The sequence below is a fragment of the Pagrus major genome, chromosome 21 (genome assembly GCF_040436345.1).
Source record: "Pagrus major chromosome 21, Pma_NU_1.0".
Classification (NCBI taxonomy): domain Eukaryota; kingdom Metazoa; phylum Chordata; class Actinopteri; order Spariformes; family Sparidae; genus Pagrus; species Pagrus major.
In genome coordinates this window covers 17,717,581-17,741,254 of record NC_133235.1, presented here as the reverse complement: position 1 = coordinate 17,741,254, position 23,674 = coordinate 17,717,581, and the positions used below count along the sequence as shown (strand labels likewise).

General features: G+C 39.0%; 1 protein-coding gene across 1 annotated transcript in view; it reads right to left on the bottom strand.

The window, feature by feature from the left end:
* Positions 1-23,674, bottom strand: part of prkci (protein kinase C, iota) — a 33,979-nt gene that overhangs the window by 9,222 nt on the left and 1,083 nt on the right. The window contains exons 2-11 of the mRNA XM_073491301.1: positions 15,125-15,246; positions 11,220-11,309; positions 8,507-8,557; positions 7,685-7,770; positions 7,126-7,263; positions 6,944-6,998; positions 5,013-5,068; positions 3,883-4,059; positions 1,039-1,136; positions 31-117 (exon numbers count right to left, since the gene is read on the bottom strand). Of these exons, the coding sequence (XP_073347402.1) occupies positions 31-117; positions 1,039-1,136; positions 3,883-4,059; positions 5,013-5,068; positions 6,944-6,998; positions 7,126-7,263; positions 7,685-7,770; positions 8,507-8,557; positions 11,220-11,309; positions 15,125-15,246 (960 nt within the window). The remainder of the gene's footprint in view (positions 1-30; positions 118-1,038; positions 1,137-3,882; positions 4,060-5,012; positions 5,069-6,943; positions 6,999-7,125; positions 7,264-7,684; positions 7,771-8,506; positions 8,558-11,219; positions 11,310-15,124; positions 15,247-23,674) is intronic.

Here is a 23,674-nt window from a genome sequence, read left to right as displayed (position 1 = left end):
ACTTTAATGAGACAGAGAGCTTGACTCTACCTGGCATGTTCTTCTGGGAGTTTCCTTTGTCTCTGCATGTGGAACATGAGATCTCCACCGTTCACATATTCAATAACAAAGAACAGTCTGTAAAAAGAAGCAAATGTTATATAGTTTATTTTTAAACTTGAATACATAATTTAAAAGGACCATACAATCTATGTTGTCAATTAGCTTCTTACAACGGCAAATTAACAATATTCTTCCAAAGTTAGAACAGATGTGGTTTCATGGGAGATTTCTATTTTATTCTACAAATGTAATATATACCTTTTAAAACATACATATAACTACACCTACACATCTACCTGGATGGAGACAAAATGTCAACAATCTCCGATGAGATTCTAAAACGTGTAAATAGATTTTAGAGAGCACTTGGTAGAGTATCTAACTCCCTTAGGCTTGATACAATTAGGTACTTTCTTGATCCACATTTAAATATTTTGTGTTTTTTGTTTGAAAGATGGAAAAGGGCAATGTCATGTACTTTCATGCACCAATCAGAATTAGAATCAAAATGAAATGATGTTTAGGGTTGTTTGCCTGTGTTTCTAATCCAATGTCATTCAAATCTGAACAAACCAACCAACCAAAAAATGTTAAACTCTTTAGTATTTCTTGAATTTTATTGTTGACTATTACTTGTTTAGTCATGAATGTGTAAAGATACTAAGAAGTACCTAAGATTTGAAAGCACTTTTTTAGAAACTTTAATCTTTAGTCATCTTTTCGTATAAGCCTGATGACTTCTTGACCTCTCCTGACACACACACTTATGTCTTAGTTTTTTAATCATCTGATTTTATCTAACCTTATGTGTGTGCAAATACAGTACAGTTCTTGTGCTTAACTTGAGCATTTCCATTTTCTGATATTTTAAACTTCTACTCCACCATATTTTGAAGAAAAACTACATTTAGTTGGCAGCATTAGTTATTAGTTACTTTACAGGCTTTCTAATGCCTTGAAGAAACTGTGTGACTCATACAAGAGAGACGCTCTCACCTGCTTTCTGTCTGGAAACAGGAGTGGAGGCCAACCAGGAAGGGGTGATTAGAGGCCTGCTCGAATACGTGCTTTTCTGTTTGGACCCAATCAATGTCCTGGAAGAGAAACACAAAGAACACACCCAAAAGTACATCAGAGATCATTCTGACATAGTACCCTTGAACTTATACAAGCTGAATAAGCAAAGTGCTTGATCGACCATCCTCAAAGATAGAGGCTCGCTCATGTGCATGGCGGGCAGCAGCCGGAGAAAAGGGCTGAGCCAGTAGAAGCGGGCTGGTCTCTATCGATGGCTCGGTGATAATATGTGTGGACACGGATGCTGCTCACGCTGGCAGGGCAGGGACAGCACAACACTTCACCATTGATTGAAAGGCACTTGTCAATTTGTCAATCACGCTAAGTGCGTCTAATCAAGGCTAACTACTCCTATTGCCTCTGGCTGTGTTGCTACATGTGTACGTCGAGATCAATTTTTGATGACATGATGGTTTATCTACACCTTCTTAGGAAGACTGATGGCTGCAATGAGGTCTGTCAGCGTAACTCAAAGTCTTTCAGACAAGATACACAAGATGGATGTTCAATCACATGAGACAAACACTTACTGTGCTATGAATAACAGCTCTCATTGACTGAGCTAATTGTATTAATTATGCATGGCAGTGACAGAAGACTGATGAGTTCACTATTAACTAACCTTCTCACATCTCAATAGATGGGGATGTTGTGTTATTGTCACACTGTACAGACTTAAAGAACGGTTCTGCTCTTGAGATCTTGTACATTTTTTCCTTCTTAAGTAGATATCTAACCAATTTTCAAGTTATGATGTATTAAGCTGCTATTAACAAATGAGCAAATCTAAAGCTGAAGCAATTAGTCAATTAATTTGTCAGTTAATCAACATTAAAAAATATTCTGATAAGTGATTAATCGTTTAAGTTGTTTTTAAAGAAACCACAACAATTATTCTCTGTTTCCAACCTCTTCAATGTGAGGATTTGCTCTGTTTGTATGATTGCTGTTTGAATAACTTTGGGTTTTGGACTGTTGATCGGACAAAACGTGACATCTGAGTATGTCCCTTAGACATTTAGAAACAGAGATGGGATTTCTCCACAATTTTCTAATGATTTATAGCATAAACAATTCAACAGCTGATAAAATAAGCGACTGATTAATCAAATAATTGTTAGTAGCAGCTTTAGAAACACCCTCATCATTATATATGCCTAAACTGCAGCGAAAGCAGTGGTTCAAATAATATTTTTGTGTATCATTATGCAAATCAAACCTCAGCATGACATAGAAAAGACCTCTGGGCTGATTTTTGTCTTTGATGTTGAGGATATTAATATTAATGCTAATTTCCCTCTTTAACACACCTTCAAACTGCATATATAGATACAAAGAAAGCATACATGGTATGGTAAAGAAAAGTTTCTTTTTATGGAGTTAAAACATAACTAAGGAAGGGTTTTGATAGCATTTAATCTTTAAAAAAGTCCAATTCAGAATCCTCTCATTGATTATTTTTTGGTTGGTGGGGAATTAAGACATCTTTTGTCTTTGTGTTGTTTTTGTTGTCCTCAGTATCATACCTTAAACCATGGAGGTTCTGCAGTAATACAAGGCTGTTGGGCTTTCACCACATATTTGGTCACTGCTCTGTGACATTCATTAATTCTGTCCTGACTCATTTTTCCTTTCGCTGCAAGGGAAAACAGTGTTTGCTCCTCACCGGGGGGCTCTGCTACTGCTGCACAAGTCGTAGAAGCTAAAGTAAAAGACAGTGGAACTAATATTCTCAGCAAATATCAACTTGCATGTGCAATGGATTTAATTTTATTTAATTAACTGAGGCAATCGTAGTGCTGCTTTAGGTCACAGAATACAGTGCGACACTGTATTCACTCGTTATCCTAAGTTCTTACTTTAGCAAGATGGAAGGTAGATAAATATTTACACATGGGACTTGTCAGTCATCTCCTGCAAATAATGCATGTCACAGCTGTTCAGTTGACTTTGCTAAAGTGTAGCGACACTTTGGAGCGGTTAAGTCATAATGAATCCAACCCTGGTTCCAAAAAGTTGGGACGCTGTGTAAAACATAAATAAAAACAGAATGCAATTATTTGCAAACTAACTGTGTTTACCGACAACAATTTAACGAAGTGATCCTGAGCCCATGTAGTAATATCCTTTATACAATCATGTATTTCAACCATGACACTATCACCTGTTACCAATGAACCTGTTTACCTGTGGAATGTTCCAAACAGGTGTTTTTGGAGCAAACCACAGCTTTCCCAGTCTTTTGTTGCTCCTGTCCGAACTTGTTTGAAACGTGCTGCTGGCATCAAATTCACAATAAACATATATTGTTGATGAGGTAAAACATTACATATTACAATCTTTGAACTGTTTTAAATTGAGTATACGTCAAAAAGGATTAGCAAATTATCACATTCTGTTTTATTTAAGTGTCCCAACTTTTTGGAATTTGGGTTGTAAGTTAAGTTGATCTGCCATGTTCAGTCAGTCAGTCTTGTTAGCACGTGTTTGTATACGTCACCAGTTTTTGTTTCTTTGTAGACGCCTGTAGTGTCAGAAAGAGGCACAAGAGACAATCTAAGAGAGATTGTGAATGAGAGATTCGATTAGGGATTCTTTGGCCGTGGAGCTCAACGAATTTGGGTTTCTTACCCACATTGGAACAGGCTTTCAGAACCAATCCCTAATTATAACTCCATAAAAAGTAACTATGTCACTTTATTCAAAAGCTAGTAACTCTACAATTTTGCACAACTTTGATGATCACAAATCCGCGTTGTTTACCTCATCGTCATTGACCAGCTCCTTCTTCACCACCTTCATGGCGTAGATGCGCTCTGTCTTTTTCAGCTGCACCAGCAGCACCTTGGCGTAGCTGCCTCTGCCGATCACCCTCAGCAGGTCGAAGTCTGCCAGGCCGAGGCTGGAAGGCGATTTCCCCGTGTCCCTACTGCTCCGCGCCTGGGGGGTAGTAAACACAGAGTGAGAGGACAAGCATGAGAGACCAGCGGACAAAGACGTAATGTGATGAACATAAAGTTGACTCTCAGAGAATTTTTCAGGCAACACTTCAGCCTTTCTCAAGATTTCTCAACCGTTCTCAGGATTTTTAATGAACTATTGATATAGCTGGGGATTTAGTTTGTGCAAGACGGTGATTTCCCTTTGGGTAGGTTTATAAATGAAGTTTAAACCAGCACCAGTTTTATTTACATTAAATCTTGGTAATGACTTTCTTGTCTGTATTAAATATAATCACATTGCCTCCATTAGATGAAGTGCTTGCTGTATTAGTACGACTCCTTGGTAAACCTGACTACACCTTCACCATTTCCTCACCCATCTTCCTCTCTCGTCTCTCCTGTAATCAGTTCTGTAGTGAACCATTCCCTCTACCTATCCATCTAACCTCCCTTCACGTAACAACCCCTATCCCCAGAGTCAGACATGGAACTGTGGATAAGATCATCTGGCTTGCCCTCTTTTATCTCAGTCTATCTGTGTCCAACTCGATCCATTCTTTTCCCACCTTCGGCTCTCCAACAACCCCCCTCCAACCCCAAACTACATCCCTGGCCATTAATCAGTCTCCGGTGTTAAAAGGTTACTTTATTAGCTCCACCAAAGGAAATCAATACCCATAGCACTGCAAGGGTGCCTACGTCTGCACGCTCTCTATATCACACAAGCACAGCAGGAGGAAGAAGGATCACCCAGATGAACAGAATGGCAAAATATGCCAGGAAAAAAAAATCCTGTTTCCAATTACAGGTGATCTAATTCTTTCTCACGCAAACTGCACCGATTTGTCTCTCAAAATATAGATATAAAACACACACATATCAATCTATTCATGACAGATTGACAGAATATGAGTCACACATCAACAGTGTTTCAAAAGATTTCTCTCTCACCTCTTTCTCCTCTCCATCGTAAGGCAAGCTTTCTCTGGAGTCTTTATTCTGGGGGCCTGAGAGAGAGAGGAGGAAAGTGACAGACAGACAGAAGGAGAGGGGGAGGCAGGAGAGGAAGAAAAAAAAAAAATAGGACCGATGAGACAAGAAGGAGGAAAAAGTAGGTGAGAGACAGTCACACGCTTTGTTCACAGCCCTGCAGTGTTGGAGTAATTTCTCTCTCTGCTCGGTGAGAAAAGAAAATACCCTTTTGTGGCTTTAACAATACAACAAAACCAGAAAATTCAAAATGAGATGTTTAAAGTAACTCTGCTTTTTACATACATGCAGAGAAGAAACGCGTCTCATATAATCAATTCATCACATTCAAGATGCTCTTCAAAACAGAATTTAACAAAGATATCTGAATCCACAGCCCCTTTCAAGCCGGGAATACTGTGTCGTTATTCTGCCTCACCGTCTGTATAAAAGTTACAGAGGCGGAATGGGGGGTCAGTTTCATTCCGCCTCTGATCCGCCAGCAGAGGTAGTAACAGAGCCGCCTTCAGAGGCGGGACGACCTCTATGTCAAAGTATAAGTGGTAGCGTGGGACAGGGCTGTGACGGTCTGATGGTGTTCATAGTCTGATACTACTAAACAGTAGTCCGCCCTCCCACGAGTCTTCGATGACCCCCCACAAGTTATGATGTGTACCGTTGCGCCTCTATTGGGTCCTTTTTGGTTCAGTGTAAAAAAAACAAAGGTGGCGCAGAGGCGAGCCTTTGTTGCGGGACTATTGTGGAATCTCTGTCTGAAAAGTGCCAATGTGTCAATTAATCGATCAGTCAATTGAAAGAAAATGAGTTGCCAACTGTTTTGATAATCATTTTAGCAATTTAAGACATTTTTTTAAGAAAAAATGTCAAACTCTTGCTGTTCCCACCTTCTTAAAAGTAAGAATTTGCGGCATTTCTTGTCATTTATAAAAATAAATAAAGAATCGTTTGGTTATGGACAAAAAAAGCAATTTAAAGACGTCGCTTTGGGCTCAAAGAAATTATGATGAGCATCTTTCACGTTTTCTTTACATTTTATAGACTCAATGATTAATTAACCATTCGGCGGATTAAACCCTATTTTCCATGATTGCACCCCACACTTTCTGAGGTGGCCTATGAGTATTTATAGTAAAAGGCGTTTCAACCATCCTAAGCTCTCCCTCTCATACCAGTCAGCCTCTCGACCACCTGACTGGACTTAAGTCTGGTGCTGTAGGTAAACCCCAAATGCAGCTGACCGACTTGTAGTCTGGGTGGTCACTGCTGTGTTAATGTCAACAGGAAACATGGGTAGGGAGAGAGGGGTGTGACATGCAACAAAGGTCCTCAACTTGAATCGACCCAGGAACGCTGCAGTTATTTGATATGTGTTTTAACCACTAGGCTATCACAATCCCCTGATTTAGCCTTTTTGCAAATAGAAAATAGATGTTTTTAAAGATTTACATCTTCCAAACAGATGAAGTTGCTCAGGGGGCGTTAGAGCCACACACAAACTGGGGAAGTGTTAGGAGACCAGCTAATGCACTGTTGGGTTTTGGTCTTTTTATGGGATTTGTTGACAATAACAAAAATAAGACAGCAGCAGCCTTATCTTTTAGGAGCAGTAGTGTAAAGCTGCAGGCAATGAGTCAGTTTAAATCTGAGATCCAGTTTAAAAGAGAGAGCAAAATGGGAGAAAAAGTAAAAACTTGCACTGATGTTTCAAACACACAAATTATCATAACCTTGTAATCTAAAGAACAGTGTTATGATCTTTTTCTTAATTTATGAGCTTCTAAACCAAAACTATTTCATTTTTTTGAAAGAGAGGAGCTCAATGTTTCTGACTTCTGAGTGCCATTTGTAAATGCTTTAAGAAGTGTGTGTACACATGAGGGTGTGCGTGTTACCTGGCTGTTCAGTTGGGTCTAATGGACTTGATGGTTGTCCAGGCATCATTGATTCCTACACAACAACAGTCACCATTAAGTATAATCACAGAAAAAAAGACGATCTTTAGACTATATGTATGAGTCATGGATGGTAACAATCCACTTTACGCCATCGAGCTAATGAGTATGACATTAGTCACCTGGATCATTGGTCTGCCACACTCCACTGTGACCAGTTTATGGCACTTCTTGTGCACCAGCAGTTTGCAGTTGATGCATTTGTAGCCTTGTCTTCCCAGACCCCAGATACGGTCTGCACAGATGGCACAGTGGGCTCGCTACTCAGGAAGGCAGACGGAGAGAAATCATCATCACAAACAAGCACAGATTATATTCCAGGGGACGACAGAAACACGGTGATGGCTTCTGAAACATGTAGCTCTGCTAGACAGGAATCAAATTGTAGCAGAGCCATCACTCTGTGTCACCGCCATCCCTCTTACTTCATCAATCAATACAAAGACAATTACTTTGGCGCAGTGGACGTCTCATTCTCCTTTAAATACACATCCAGTAACTACGCTTTGAAATGTGCATTGTGTTTATGTTTTACTTGTAAAACAGCAGATATTTCCCCCATTATAATAACTCAACAATGTTAATGTAAAGCACATGAAATACACAATATTAAATATATAGTAGAGAAGTATGAGTGAAGAGCCTTTGGGTGCAGAATACTGAGACAGTGTCATGTCTTACCCTGTTGAATCTCTTGGCCTGAAAGGCGTGACCACTGGCATAGTAAAGCTTCCTCCAGCGCCGCGCTCCACGCCGATATATAGACTCTGTGAAAAGAGGAAAATTAGGGCTTCTGCTTTATATTTGTATGCATGTCTAGAAGTGTATAGGAAATCAGACCACTTTGATATATAATGAAACCACATTAGGTGACAATTTAATTGTCTTGTTGCAAAGTTAAAGTAAGCTCAGCGTCCTGCAAAGTGGCAAAAGGTTTGGAGAATTTGCATGTAAAAGAAGGTCCACACTTTGCTGTTGATTTTTGGAGGCCGGAATCAACACCATCAACCAATCAAACAACATTTTCTACAGTTTTTACAGGGCTTCCATTGCATAGATTTGCACAATATATAAATTAAGTTTTTTATGGGCTCAACTCAGGCTCGTCAAGATGAATTTGTGTTTGAAATGATGTTAAGAAAAAAATGTAAAGGTGGTCAAAAAGAGTTTAACGTGCACACATTTGGCTCTGCTTTCCAAATTCACTGCATGCACATACACAGTTTAGTGCAACTAAAATATCTGTTGGCCATTACTGGGCGTTATGATACAATATCAGCATCAGCCCCAAAAATCTTGTATCTGTCTCTTTTTATTACCTCATCATTAAAATAATTTTTGCACCCACTGAATTTATTCTCCATAAGTCTCTCTCTCCTGGAAAAAACAGGAATTTGCTTAAGTGCTTCAAATTTGAAATAAATAAATAAAGTAAATACAGGTTTCTTTGGGACCTCGGCTGACAAATTAGGTGAAACTGAAGTAGTAAATGGTTCAACTCACTGTCTTCTCCCGGACAGGGCATTCCAGGTTTCTCTGGTACACATGGGAACACTAGGAAGCAGAAAAAAGGAAAAGAAAAACAAAGCTACATTTAGAAAATTATTTTTTATCCTATGGAGGCAAGTCTGACAGTATTCATGTGTGAGTGTTTGTATATTTTTCACTTCCTCTCATCACGACGGCTGTTAAAACCACCTGTTGCAAACCTGTCACCCCAGCAATTCATGATGAAATTCACTCGTGTGTGTTTATGATGGTGCCAGTTTATTTGTGTCTGTGCGGCATACAGTAAAGAGGGAAAAGACATAGTCTCAAAGAAGCCGGCACAGATTATTTGCGTGTGCATGTTTGTGTGTGTGTGAGCGAGGGAGAGACAGATCGAGCTAGACTGGGGGCAGTGTGAGTCAGAGGCGAGGCGTGGGATACAGCCGACAAGCTCGTTAACGAGCAGACCTGGCGACCCCCCTGCGGCACCGTGACGTCCTCCCCTCCACCCCCACACCCTTCCTCTGTTCATCCTCTGCCGTCATGCTGGCATCCACTGTACTCTTGACCCCTCACCTCTGACTTGATTAAAACTTTGCATTAACCGCACAGGCAGCTTCTGTCCCCCCTACCCCCAGGTTATATGCTTATACACACATGGAGACTGTCAATCAAATGTTCCATATAAGTCCACATATACGACCCCCGCCGCTAGCTCTGCACCCTGCGTCTGAGTTTAGCCCTGACCTCAGGATTCATGAAGCTTTACAACTATTTGTCAAGACTGCTGAGCTTAGACAAGGACGTGAGCTAGCTCGAGGGCCCGTAGACAGACGTCAACAGCGGAAGTAATGCTGTTTTCACAGGTCAGTGCGGCGTGAACCATATGTTTTGATGCTTCCTTGTTGTGTACATTATCGGGCTGTCTTTGCTCAGATTGAACAGAAATGTAACATGCACATTTAAAGAACATTAAAGCAAGGAGTATCAGCCTGTCAAATTTCAAGATAAGTGGTGAACTAAATCTAAATCTGTCATTTACATTTTTGCAGCATTTCATAATGTTTGAAAAAAGAAAACAAAATCAGATTCAAACTATTTTCAGACATATAGACAATTCAAAACAAGTAAGCAAAAATCTCTCAATGTTTTGACCAGGGTTCCTGGCAATCAGGAAATGTTGGGTTTTCATCAGCAGTAACTCAACACAACTCCCAGAACAGTTAACCTGCCCCAGATGATGAGATCAAAACCTGTAACCAGCATGCCTACTGACCAATCAGATCAGTTATCATTCCCACAGGATAACAACATGGACTAAGGCTGACTTTATAATAAAGTGACACATAACAAAGAACAAAAGATATTTTAACAGAGCTGTAGAAACATTTTGTGGTTCCAACAAACAGCGGGATAGTTCATGACACTAAATACATAATAATGTTGATAGCTGCTTTTTAATTCCCAAAGGGATTCCTGACAGTATTAATGCTTTTACACTCAACACTCTTTCATCAGCTCAGCATGACACGCGCTGACTTTATGATGATGATAATTGGAAACAGTTTAATTAATTAGCTCCTGGGATTATAAATGCAACACGTCTGTCAAATAGACCTGGTTAGGCATCAATTCATTTTCCTACATTACTTTTAATTTTTTGTATCTGCATTACAGATTCAAAATTATAGAGATAAGATAAAATAAACAAAGTAATACTCTATTCTAAATACATATATAATAATTCCCATACTAATTATTCTGTTCCAATTATGTGATTCTTTTGCAGATAATTAATCTTGTTGAATATCAGTTTCCTGCTGTCGCTATAACAGAATTATTCCTGCAGGGATCACGTTTCATGTCATATCAAATTATACACCCTCGCTAATGGTTCTGATGAAGTCGCTTGTATTGAAAACACCACCTCTTTCATTCAAATGTGCTGGATATGAAGCTAAAACCCAGAGTTAATTGGGTTAGTTGATAATAAGCTTCATGACACAACTTATCTGGGATCAGTGAAGTCTTGGTACAGGCCCCAGGTACCTACCATAGCCTAAATTGTATGATTGTTTATATTTAAGCCGACGTGTTTTGAAGTTGTTGTTTTTACAAGTCTATATTGTGTTAGGCTTTTCCAAGATTGAGATATCACATATATTTCTCTCTATAGTGATTCAAAACTCTGGAGGCTGACCTTTTTTATTATGATATGCAGAAATACTACAATTATATAATAAAAGATTTTTATAAGTACCATCTTAACCATCTTTTCTATAGTATATTGTAAAATATATTAGTTAGTTTTAAGCACAAAATTTCCCCATGCCAAGGCAATATATAGAATTTAACACTTAAAGATGAATTGTAACCAGCAGCAGGCAGTTAATTACTAAAAAGTCAAGTTTTGTCCTGGATGATCTGTGTTGGCACTGCTCATTAGTTGTGATCCAGGGCCTGAGGTCTTGTAAACTGTACAATGACCAGTATGGAAAATACCGTAATACTGCCAACTTGGCTGGTCATTAAAAGCTCAACAAAAAGGTCATCAGACCGGTCGAGGAGCAGAGAGTCAAAAGATAACAGCCTTCTCATCTGGACCAAGCATCTGGTGTGAAGTAACATCTAACTGGTTACAGGACACGAGGACATCCTGTGAGTTAAATCCTGAAACTGTATATGATATGTTAGAAGTTCTGCCTGTGTGAGGAGCAGTAAGGCTCACCGTGGATAATGAGCTCCGAGTCTTTGTTGAGTTCATAGAGACGCAGAGCTTCTTCCAACTCCAGCTGTGACGAAACAGTGCAGGGGTCACCTAACAGCAGAGGAGAGACCAGATGTCATTCACCACTTTAAAATACAGACAAGAAACTAGGTTGGTGTGAGAACTCAGGTGAAGGACGACCATCAGAGAATGATTTTACATCCTCTACACTAACCACGTTTCTGTAAAGCTACATTTACTTTGAATTGGTTTTCTCCTCTATGATGTACCCTACTGAGGGACCAAAGCTGGCACAGATTAAGTATACTAGTGAGAGACAAAGACAATATTTTACTTTTCATTTTGTTAAACCATTTGGGCAGACAACAGAGTGCAAGTTGTTTCTTACTGTGTGAGTAAGAAAATAATTATTTATTATATTATTATATATTAATAATTTTACAATTAACCCACTGTTTTAGACTTTGTTTATAACTTTAATTATCTGTGACACAAGTAGAAATTAAAAAAGAAAATTAATCAGTAACTATCTTGATAGTTGTATAATTGGTTCGTGGTAATTTTTATTATTTGCATGTTTCAGATACTCAAATGCTTTTCTTTGTCATTCGTGATGGTAATTTGAAGATGTCACCTTGGAATAATTTTCTTAAAATTTTCACACATTTGATAAACAAAAACATTAATCAGGAGAATAATTGGCTGATTAATAGAAAATGAAAAAGTTGCAACTGCTACAGGTAATAAAAAAAAATCCTTTTATCAATTTGCACTGCTGCTACACTGAAACAGTTCCTGTCTCAAGTTTTTAGTATCTTGTTTTGATCACACTTTTGTCCGAAAGCTAATAATCCAAGTCCTTTTTGTGGCCCTTATTAGGTGCTTGTATTAACACAAATCAAATTCTCTCACATAATTAATGAGGGAAACCAGGCTTCTCATTTGTATGACATGTTAGAGATCAGGTAAATGCAGAAAATCTACATGAGACATATTATGCCTTTTTCTAGGTTCATCATTTTATTTGGGTTACTACTACAATAGGTTTACATGCTTTAATGCTCAAAAAACACATCAGTTTTTCCAGCCAGCACTGCACAACACGTCTCCGGTCGGCTCTGTGTTTTCAGCTTCCAATTCAATTCTGTGTCAAGAAGTCACACAGAATTAGAAGCGGGACTACTGAAGAGGTGTTTCAGGCTTTTCAGGAGTAGTGTTTTCTGTGGGAGAGAGGTGCTCCCATTGGCACGGACTTTGGGTTTTTTTAACTATCAAGAACCTGAATAAATCACTGAAGAAAAGGAAAAAATTAAAAAGCATAATAAGTCTCCTTTAATACACAGAAATAAAAAACAAGAAAAAGAAAGACAATAAAATAGTACATATACTGTATTTCCAGTTCCCAAAGCATAAGGTTTTAAGTATACAAGGTAAGTAATACAATAGGCCACCATGACATAAAAAAAGAAAAACACCCATCAAACTATTGCAGATGTGATATGAGTTGCACTACATGACCTTTATTTAAGTAAATGTTGAAAAAAGTGTGTGGGTGAGAGAGAACATCTGCTGCAGCCATTCCACATAGTTTTAATTGTACAAGCCTATTTGTACAGTGATCAATCTAAGTCAATAATTAAAATACCACTCTACCACATACAGATCTAATTATTTCCTTATCATTACCAGATAGAGTCAGGTGTTGGCGTAACACACAGAGAGGTAGTGATGTCATGGACTCCATTCCAAATGAATCACAACTACAGCCTGCTGATTATATAAATAGCTCCAGAACAGAAACTATGACACATAGTGTGTATCTAAGATAATATATCCAGATAACAAACATACAACTAGTGGGTGGACTTGGACAACCATCACCTAAAGGTAGCATGTGGTGCCCTACACTGTCTGGTTGTATCTTTACTCAAAAGTTTTGGTTTCAGGAGGTGTCATTAAGTTTGTGAATGCAGCTTCTATGTGTGTTACAGAGAAAATCAAACAAGAACAGAGACAAATCATTTACATGAGTACATTTAAAAGAGGTACTAATACAGCGGAATCACTCACTGATACAATTGTCTTCATGTCAGTAAATTCAGAGAGCTTTTTCCAAAACTTTAAAGTTTGTTTTTTAATTTTTCCTGGTGGGATTTATAAGGCACATTTTTCTAATGATTTGTTTTCAAAGATCTGATGCTGATATACTTACTGTTGTGAGACAAATGCATATAATTAAACACTGTTGTGGGGCAAACATTTTACGGTTTAAAAAGAACCTTGTCAGTGCTCTCTGGTGGAAAAACCATCAAATTATGTTTCTAAATGACCTCAAACATATCTTTTTTTTCTGTACTAGGTATGCAATGGATAATCAGTTGATAACTCATTGGACACATACCTGATAAACCTTTTTTCCCCCTTGTTCAGTTCTTTAACCTTCAATATGGATACCACTGTCACAGATGATGAAGAGCTCAAAAAGTCAAAAACTGATTCTTAAAAATGCAGAGAAATTCTTTTCGAGAATCAACATCAGTAGTCTGTTCTACAATTTCCGACTATATACTGGCATTGGCATTTCATGTGTGATTGACCTGTCGCTTAATTCAATTGTTTTGGGTTTATAAAATGTCAAAATGGTCATTTACCTGTAACAACTTTCTGAAGCTCAATTTGGATAGCGGGTTGAAGATGGCATAGCTTCAAAGTGAGGCTTAGATGAACAATTACCAGTTAGTCCTGCCCACTCCCGGTTTAAGCAACACTTCCTGGTTAAAACCCTGCCTATTAGGAATACGACTTCAGATACAGACAATTTAGTTGGCTGAGCAGGTATAGACTGACAATCATGTACTTGCTCATCCCTATCCCTAACAAGAAAAAAGCAGGAACTGGGGAATGCTTGGCAATTTTGATAGGGGAAAAAAATGACAAAACAATTGCTTTAATATCCAGACAGTTGCCGATTAATAACCAACTGATCTTTTAAGAGTTTCAGCTTTGATTGGTGAGCTCTTCTTTGAAATTATGACTCACCCACTTGTGGCATATAGTTATTTGTCGCAGTCATTAAAAGTTGTTGTTTGTGTTAACCTTAGTTTTAACTCCATTTTTTATAACACATGGAGAAAGATACTGTGAGTGCCATACTTCTTTCAGAAAAATTGTCACTTTATAAAGTTTTTAATTTGTAGCAGATCAAACGGGCATGCTGGTGCCATTTGGTACCTTTGAACCAGGGTTACAAAATAATTAAATAAAAGGTACATTTTCTAATTACCTTGGTAATGACACAAGTTCACATTGCAGAGCTTTATGTGTGTGGTTTCCATGGATGGGGCAGTAGGAGACACACACAGCTACCACTGAAGTACTTCGTTATGACCATCAAGCAGCTTTTCTTTCTCAGACAGGCTAATGACTCCAGTGGTTGTATGTGGGTGGCTACCAGTGCGAGCTGATCTGAGTCTAATGAGTTTGGGCAGGCTGACCTTATCCTGAGCAGAGCGATGTGACGGCTCCATCTTTCCTATGACACTATTACTGCTGGCTGAGTAACTGGCAGACAACAACAAGGAATTGGGTGGGGGGATTTGAAGGGGGGACTTTACCCTTTCTTGACTGACAAGAAAAGACTGAGTCTTTACAGTCAAGTGACAAGACTGTGTGCGCTCCTGTGAGCATGTGTTCATTTTAACAAATGGAACTGCCAAATGCTGGCAAATTCAGCCAGTGGCCTCTAAATGTGTTTAATCTACTTGAAGATATTGCATATAACCAGGACTTGATTTTTATTTTGTAAACAAACAAACAGACAAAAAACTCAGGCATTTCTGGCTGGTCGTCTTGGTGTAAAGATAGAGGGAAATAGTAAAGGTTAGAGATGAACGAGGTAGACTTACCTTCCTCATCGATCCACTTCATGGTGAAGAGTTGGTCATTGTCCATGGAGCACATGTCCCTCACCTCCCCATACAGACCCTCAAATGAGATGGATGGCTCAAAATGAGTGATCATGATGTCCCTGCAAAGAAGACAAACAGTGTTTTATTTAACTTAAGTGCTGCCACATAAAATATGTTTGCTTTGTCAATGTCATTAAAAATGTCACTAAAGTTTTGTGTTGTGTATCAGTTACATTATTACAGTCACGACCAGTTTTCAGACAACAAACCCAATCATTGTCTTACATAAAAATGATTGTAGGGTAGCACCATATAGCAAAATAAAAATAATCACAATTTTCAATTTCCCTTAAGAAACTAATAAAGTCATGTTTGACAACTGAACAAGATTTGTGTGCCAGAACATCTCTACAGCACTACAGTACTTTACTAAAATGCTCTTTTGTCACACATTTTACCTTTGCTATGAAACAATTGCATCTTCTGTGATTTTGGATATTGCACTTGGCAATATTGCAATTTCAATAATATTTTTGATTAATCGTGTTACCCTAAAGGATTCCAATGACTTCCATGTAATAAGGTACACAGATTTTAAATCGGGAAAAGTGGCAGCACTGGCAACAGATCGATACTCTTTATCCGCAAGTAAAAACAGCTGAGGCGTAGGAATCAGGATGAAGAGAGAACAAGTCAGATGACTGCATCACCAGTTTTACATACAGTAGAAGGCAAAGGGCAAAACCAAATTCACACTTAACACTAGGTTTCACAATTAATCCAAATGTAAGTGATATAACAATATGTGCAATAAGTGCAAGATCCAAATATCACAGATCATGATTAAAACAACATTTTTAAGTGAAAATGAAAGTTGTGATACAAAATTAATCATTCTCAATACTCATGAATCACAATATCTTAACTTGTCACAATCTTCTCTTATCTTGTCACAATATGTTTTTTAAACTTCCACTAAGGCACAAATATGCTGTATTGATGTCAAAGCAAACACTATTAAAATATTTAAAATGTTTATTTTTTTAAAAGGAATGTATTGAACAATTTATGGTCTGTTCTATTGTGTACTGAGCACCGACTGAGCGTTGTCTCATTTGTTTTGAAAACAACTTAAAACATTTAAAATACAGACACACGTTCAAAACAAACGTATTTTGTTTAAAAATATATATATATGTCTGATTAAATCATAGAGAAAGAGATATATCCTCAAAACATGTCAATAAAGACAAATTTCATGTGTTTTTGACACTGTTGGTGAATGAGACTGCTGGTTTTCCTGTGTGGAATAGAAGTGGGACTAACAAAAAAATCCACATCAAAAATAGTATTGGAAAATCTGTTTGTTTGTTTTTTCTTCTGGGAACAGGGAATGTAGTTTCCCTGGGAAAATAATCCGAAAAATAAACTTTTATGAGTAGCGAATCTGACGTATTACCAATGACAGACAGCTAATATTAAGACACACAAGACAGCCAGAAAATATTTGGCATTTTTGTTGATAACTGACTAAATGATTAATCAGCTGATTGTTTCAGCACTAATCATCCAACATACAGTTACAACACTCCCACTCCCTCCCCCTCTCTGATGCACTCAGAAGCAAAACTCTGAAAAACGCCAGACTTTTGACGGGGAGAGAAAGAGGTGAGAGAGCATCCTTTTTTCCAATCGCTGCTGTGTGTGAGTCACAGTCTCGCAGTCTGTCACATTTGTGTGTGCATTCATCTGTACAGCATGATTGTGGGTGTGAGAAAGAGAGAGAGGACCGCAAAATACTGAGGGGGAGAGAGAGCCACAAACTAAAGCAGAATGACTCACAGGCAATGGTGGTTGGAGTTGTATTGTGACCGCTTTCGTTAGGGCTCACCGTCCACCACTGCACTCCATCAATTCTTGAAAAGCAGTCAGAAAAAAAAACCCTAAGAAGCTCTTAATCAACAAGGACATCACTCTCTGCCTTTTCAGTCCACACAAACACTCAAACATTAGGAGAGGTTTAAATAAGGAGCGTAGTGGTGGGTGACGGACAGCATCTAACCCTGTAGATGGGATCATCTGCCCCTCATCAGTTCACGGCAGCGTTAGGATTGATGTCGCCAGCTCACAGCCCTCTGGCCAGCCTCAGCAGTGTTTACAACCTGAAGATGGGGGATGGAGATGGCGCACACATGAGCTTTTACAGGTCTGCAGGCGACAGGGGTCTGAGCTCAGGCGTCAGAATGGGCTCAAGTATGGTAAAGAGGTGAAGTAAAAAGCGAAGTAAAGAGGGGGTCATGTGTAAAAGCCCTCACACCAGCCAGTGAGTGACCCACAAGGACAAGGATCTCTTACTTCCTTTACTGCCATCGTCAAAGATGGACCCTGTTTTTCATCAACCTGAGAGCTTTACAGCAAGATGATAAAATCCCAACACAGGAAGTAAACAACACATACTTTCAAGGACATCTACTGTACAAGTCCAAGGGCAGCACAGAGTGTGTAAGGTCACTATGGGGTCAGTCCTTGCCAGGAGCAAACACACAAATAGCACTAGACTGTGATTTACTGGCTGGTATTTCAGTTTTATATTAATGTTGAGCACCAACACAGCGTGGTTTGAGATGGTGCAACTTCCTTACAGCAGATATTAAAATGGTCTGGTCTGAATCACACGTCACGAATGAATAGAGCACTCTGAGTAACAATAAACTGATGTAAGCCTCCAACTCCTGTTCCCTCCCTCTCTTTTCTCTTTTCTCACCCTCTTCCTCCAATCCGGCTGGTGTTAATCATTAGTAGGGGGGAGGAAAAGACTGGCAACTACACTCCTACAGTCCGATCTCTCCTCTGGGAGAAGCATGGTAGCTCTACTTCCTCTTAAAGCCCCGATAACATCAGAAGATAGAAAGCGCACACTGCAGTAAACACTACAACTTAAGTTCACACAGACGATACAGGCAGTGTATTAATACCAGCAGACGACTAACTGTGTCACATGTAAGAGGACCTGAGCTGTGGGTGTTCATTAAACACTGTGCGTCTGCTCTGTAGTTAAAGTTTAGCCACGTCTCAGGTGCCTCTAACAACATCCTCTGTGTAACAGATACAAGCTCAGCTAATGGCCACAGCAGGGACATGATAGTGGACTATAAAGAGATAAAATTATATGGAGAAGCAGAAACACAAAATACTTTCATTTTTTAAACTGCGGTTTCATAGTTTTTTGATTGCTTTACAGAACAGCGCTTTTTTTAAGGGTTTTTTCTGCATAGAGAATTACAAGCTGGCCCCCAGTGTCAAATTTGGTTCAGCCTCCAGCTCCGGACACAACTCAGACAGGCGTCTTGCCAGAAAAACACCATTTTCTAACAAGTTTCAAGGCTCTAACACTTTGTGGATTTCTTTCATTTGTAACTGCAATAGTGGGCACAGCATGGCACTGGACCGTAATCTACACAGTGCACCGCTAAAGGCCCTGCCAAAACTGGCAAGGAGGAAGAAAAGAGCTGCAATTTTCCTCTCATCTGTTTTTTTTTTTTTACCTACAGCAACAATGTGTCACGTGAAGCCCTGATATTTTGTGGCTGTTGGAACAGGTAAATATTGTTTAGCTTGCATACAAGAAGCAGGTCCAATTTCTTAAAAAGGTTTCCTTAATCAACTTTAGATCCCATCAGTGTAATGCGTTCAGGTTTGTGGATACGGTTCGTAGAATCAATGATTGCTTTACAAAGCGAGTTTGAGAGGCAGGGACTCATGAGGGCAGGTGAAACAGTGCAGACATCACCTGATTATCAGAGGCAATTAAAAAGTAATAATTCATGTGAGGGACGATGTGCAGTAATTTTGTCAGGTCTTAAAGTAGTGTACAACTAGAAGAACTGAACGGGACCTGTGATGGAGAGGATCAGAGGCAGAGTGTATTAATGCTAATATCTGGATCAGGTTGGAAACACCTCCGCCTCATTTTGAGCTTGGAAAATCCCTGTTCATGTCAAACATTCACTGTTATCAGCAGATTTGATGTGAGGATTTGCTGCTGTTTTGTGTCATATTACAGTTTAATAAGTATCTTTTGGTCAGCATTGTTATCTACTATGACAGCTTACAGAAAAAGTATATAATTGATTTATTAGGAAAATAACTGGCAAAGTAACTGACAATAAAAATAATCAGTTGCAATCCTTATTTGCTGGATTTCTGTGCTTAATATAATTTTACAATACCATTACAATTTTGATAATTATTTAAAAGGAAAAATGCTGAGGATTCTCTAGTTCCAGCATTTCAAATGTGACATTTAGTTGGGTTTCTTAAACTTTCAACATATTTATTAATACATTTGGGTTTTTGCTTGTTGCTCGGACTAACAAGTAATGTGAGTATATCATCTTGGAATATGTGACAGACGCTTTTTATTTCCTGACATTTTCCAACCTAGTTCCAAACTAGTTAATTGAGAAAATAATCAGCAGAGTAATTGATGAATAAAATCAATAGTTTGTCGCAGAGCTTATACTGACTGAACTTTGTTGAAAGTGACAACATATCTGCCCACTAGCCTGATGAGCAGGCAGCTGTTTGAGGACTTCTGTGCTTATTTTGATTTAAAAAAAAAAAAATGAATTAATTAATTAATTAAAAAAAAGCTATATTAATAATGCAACATCAGCCAGTAGATTCATCTAAAACAGAATCTAAAATTATGTTTAAAAAAAGAAGAAACTTGTGTTAGAAACCAAGCCGTATGAATCCTCAGGGTGACTAAGGCAGAAGGATTTCGCAGTAACTGGGAGCTCATCACTTGTGAGTAACTGGGAGGAAGTGACATTCCACACAGACCTGGCATTCCTCTGCTCTGCACTGTCCTACAGTACAGCTAAATTAAAGAAGGAGGAGGAGGAAGAGGAGGAGGAGTGCTGGCCTGTGCCCCTGGCGTCTGAACTGCTGTGAGTAGGATTCAGCAGCCCCATCTGCCCAGTATGAAGCCATTCGTCACTGGTGAGCGCTCAAGCAGGAAGAAGGGCCTGGGCGCCTCTCTGGGCTTACATGAGCACCTTAGACCATCCATCTCTCTGTCATCGCTGCCACGCATGGGCATGGCCTCCGCAACACCTTTACACAGCCAACATGCACACGCTCAGATATCCAGAATCACATGCTCGCACGTATACACACTAATGTTTTTACTGCTTAAGTTGAAATTACAGCCACCTAAACACCCCCAATCCAACAAAAACACCTGAACCCTGCCACTGCACCCCCGGTAAGGTCAGGGTAAATGAAACACAGACTGCAGGATGCTGTGGTCTCCAGGCAACACGGCCCACCTGTGGTGCTAAACAGGAGGGAGCCTCTCTCCACGCAGCCAACCAAACTCACTCCTGCTGAGCCAAGGTCACTCGTAAGGACACACAGACTCGTATGAGCTGTAGACTCGGTAACACACACAAACTCTTTGCGTGTATTAACAGCTGCTGAGAATCTGTGATACAATCATGAGTAAAGATGTGTGCTAGTGGATGGGTAGGTGGGTGAGGGGTGTATGACTTTGTGGTTCGGTGCTTTAGGCGCTTTCAGAGCCAAAGTAAATGGCAAGACAAGGAACGCTTCCCATATTTTAAACAAAGCCAAGCCTCGAAGCACTGATGCAGATGGCAGAGTCTTTGTAAAAGACGAGCAACTCCTTTCAAAAGAGGAAAATAACTGAAGTGCTCCGTCGAGCCGGTGTAATCCCAGTTTCCTGCTAAGCAACATGCATTGCACAGGAATCCTGAAGTCGATCTGGCACAGAAGAAGCTCTGTGTTTGTTGGTGCTGGCAACTCTGCAAAACAATGTTTTGTTCTGGCCTGACGTGGTGATACACTGGCAATGGCATACAAAACTTTTTTCTGAGAAGATCTGCTACAGTGTAAACAGCTTAACATTGTTATAAGCTACAACTTTGAGTTGTGTGTAACTTTTTGTTTAGAAATAGGCTGAAAAAAAAAAATCAAATTTGAGGGCCAAAACTAGGGATGCCGAATTTAGATTTTTTTTTTCCAGCCAGTAAGATAACCAATTATTACCTGCTTCTCATGGCTGATATACCAATAATATAACAGATTTAAAGGACTTGAAACACATTCAAAAGATTATATGAAGCAATACATAATCCATCAAAGCTGTGATGCAAGTTATGTATGTTTTTTAAGGATTGGGGTTTTCAATAACTGAAATGTACACTTAAAGTAGTATAAATGAGCTGCTGTATTACGTGGGGGGAAAAAACAATTCTTGAATATTATACAGATTTTTAAGTGTAACTGTAATTAGGCTGTAACACAGTGTACAGTCTTCCCTACAACAGTGTAATGTGTATACACATAGGTCCCCTCACTGCTACACTCAGCGTCACTGTCAGTCTCTCATCATGTGGTCAGTGCATTTACAGCCTTTTCTATTGACCATCAGCCTGAATGAGAACAAAATGAAGATGAGCCAGTGACAGGCTGAGACTGCTACAGGCTGACACCAGTCTGCTGGTGCTGATGCTGGAGCTGACCGACAAAAGACATGCAAATAGGAGAGAACGGACTCAAAGGACACAATCCTGAAAATAGATAAGCAGAGAGACTAAAACAGTAAAAATAAAGAAAGAATAAAAATTAAGGCCATTGAGAGAGACAGGTTTGATTCGGATGTTTTAAAGATTTAAAGGGTGGTCAACAAATCAGCTGATTTCACTGATTACCAATTTGAAACACAGAAATCGAACTAGCCTAATCAGTGAAATGAGCGGCTGTAGTGTTTGGACAGCAGGGAAAGCTGCAGACTCTCTGGGCTTGATGTCACATGGTGGAGAGTGGCAAGCATTGAATGTTTTACAAGGGCTGCAACTACTGATTATATTCTTAACTGATAAATCTGATGTTTGCTTTTTCAGATAACTCATGTCAAGAAATTGTGAAAAAAATGCCATATCAGAACTTTGAGGTTCACCAGGTGACGACTTTAAATATCTTGTCTTCTCTGACCAAGAGCCCAAAACCCAAAAGTATTCAGTTTACTATTAAAAATGACTGAGAGAAGGAGCAAGTCCTGCTATTTGAGAACATGTAGCTTGTTTGTCACTATTTTTGCTTGAAAAATGACAATTACTCAATTATCAAAATCACGTGTGCACATTTTGTTAATATTGTTTTTAAGGATTAAGAAAGATTGTTTTGTTGCATTTTTATACAACAGTCGAGAAACAGTACTGTTGACGTGCGGCTGATACCTGATTTTTCAGTACTAATCCAATATATTGATCTGGTGCATTTCTAACTCTTCAATCTCCCACTCCTAACTCATGCAAGAAAACAATAACAACACTTAAGACATCCTGGCTTAATGCATCCCGATAGTCAAACACTGAGACCATTTTACAGTATTCCCTCTTTGGCAGCATAGCTGAGATTCCTCAGCAGCAACCTCATAAATACTTGAGATGCTTTGTTTGGTGCGATGACACCTAATCATCAACACACATTACAGAGCTCCTGAGGTGTGTCACAGAGCCAGTCAGAAACACAACAGGTCTGGCTGAAGTGACTTGCCCTTCACGTTTTTCAAGCCTCGGCAGGGCTCCAATCACTGGCTCTATCAAGCAGAGACAGTGGGGCAGGGAGTGTCCCGAAAGTAACTGGGTGACCAATTATTTCCATTATCACATCCAAGTGCTGAACTAAAAAAAGTCTCCGCCAGGTTTGGTATGACAAAAACTTGATTAGGGTTTATTTTAGGTTAACATGAAGCACCAAAGAGACAACTGGTTAGGACTAGAGATTAAATAATGAATCAATTATCTGATTAGTCAATCAAAGGAGATTAATCAGCAGCAATTTTGATAATCCACTAATCATTTCAGCTATTTAATGGTGTGAAAATGTCACATCATTTCTAGTTTCTGCTTCTCAGATGTGCCAATTGGCATTTATCTGTTTATATTATAGATAATTCAAAATCTTTGGCTTTCAGACTGTTGGTCGGACACAATATGCTATTTAAGGAAGTTGTGGTGGGCTTCTTCTACTATTTGTTTGACATTTCACAACCCAAGTGATATAAATCAACAAATTAACTGAAAGTGCGTACAATCAATAGTTGCAGCCCTTGTTAGGATTCAGGTCGGGCTTAAGACAGGGCTGTCAAGATGTCACATTTTCACTATGCGATTATCGTGGCCAAAGAATTCCCAGTAATGATTTTATCCCGATATCTCACTCTCATCTGTTATCTCATCAAACATGATTTGGTAAGGCAGTAGTAGACACACCGTGGATGTAGCTAACTAGCTAGTTACAAACGCAGCGTCTTCTTCTTTCAACAGTTTCATGTCAGGTGGCAACAGGTGTTAAGATGCATTGCTGCAACCTACTATGACAATGCAGGAATGGAAAGAAATGGAAATGATTAAGGAAACTTTACATTATTCACACAATATTATCATGTGTATTAATAACACAATATCAATATTTCAGTTTCAGATATCGCGATCATTGTCAATATCGGTATTTTGC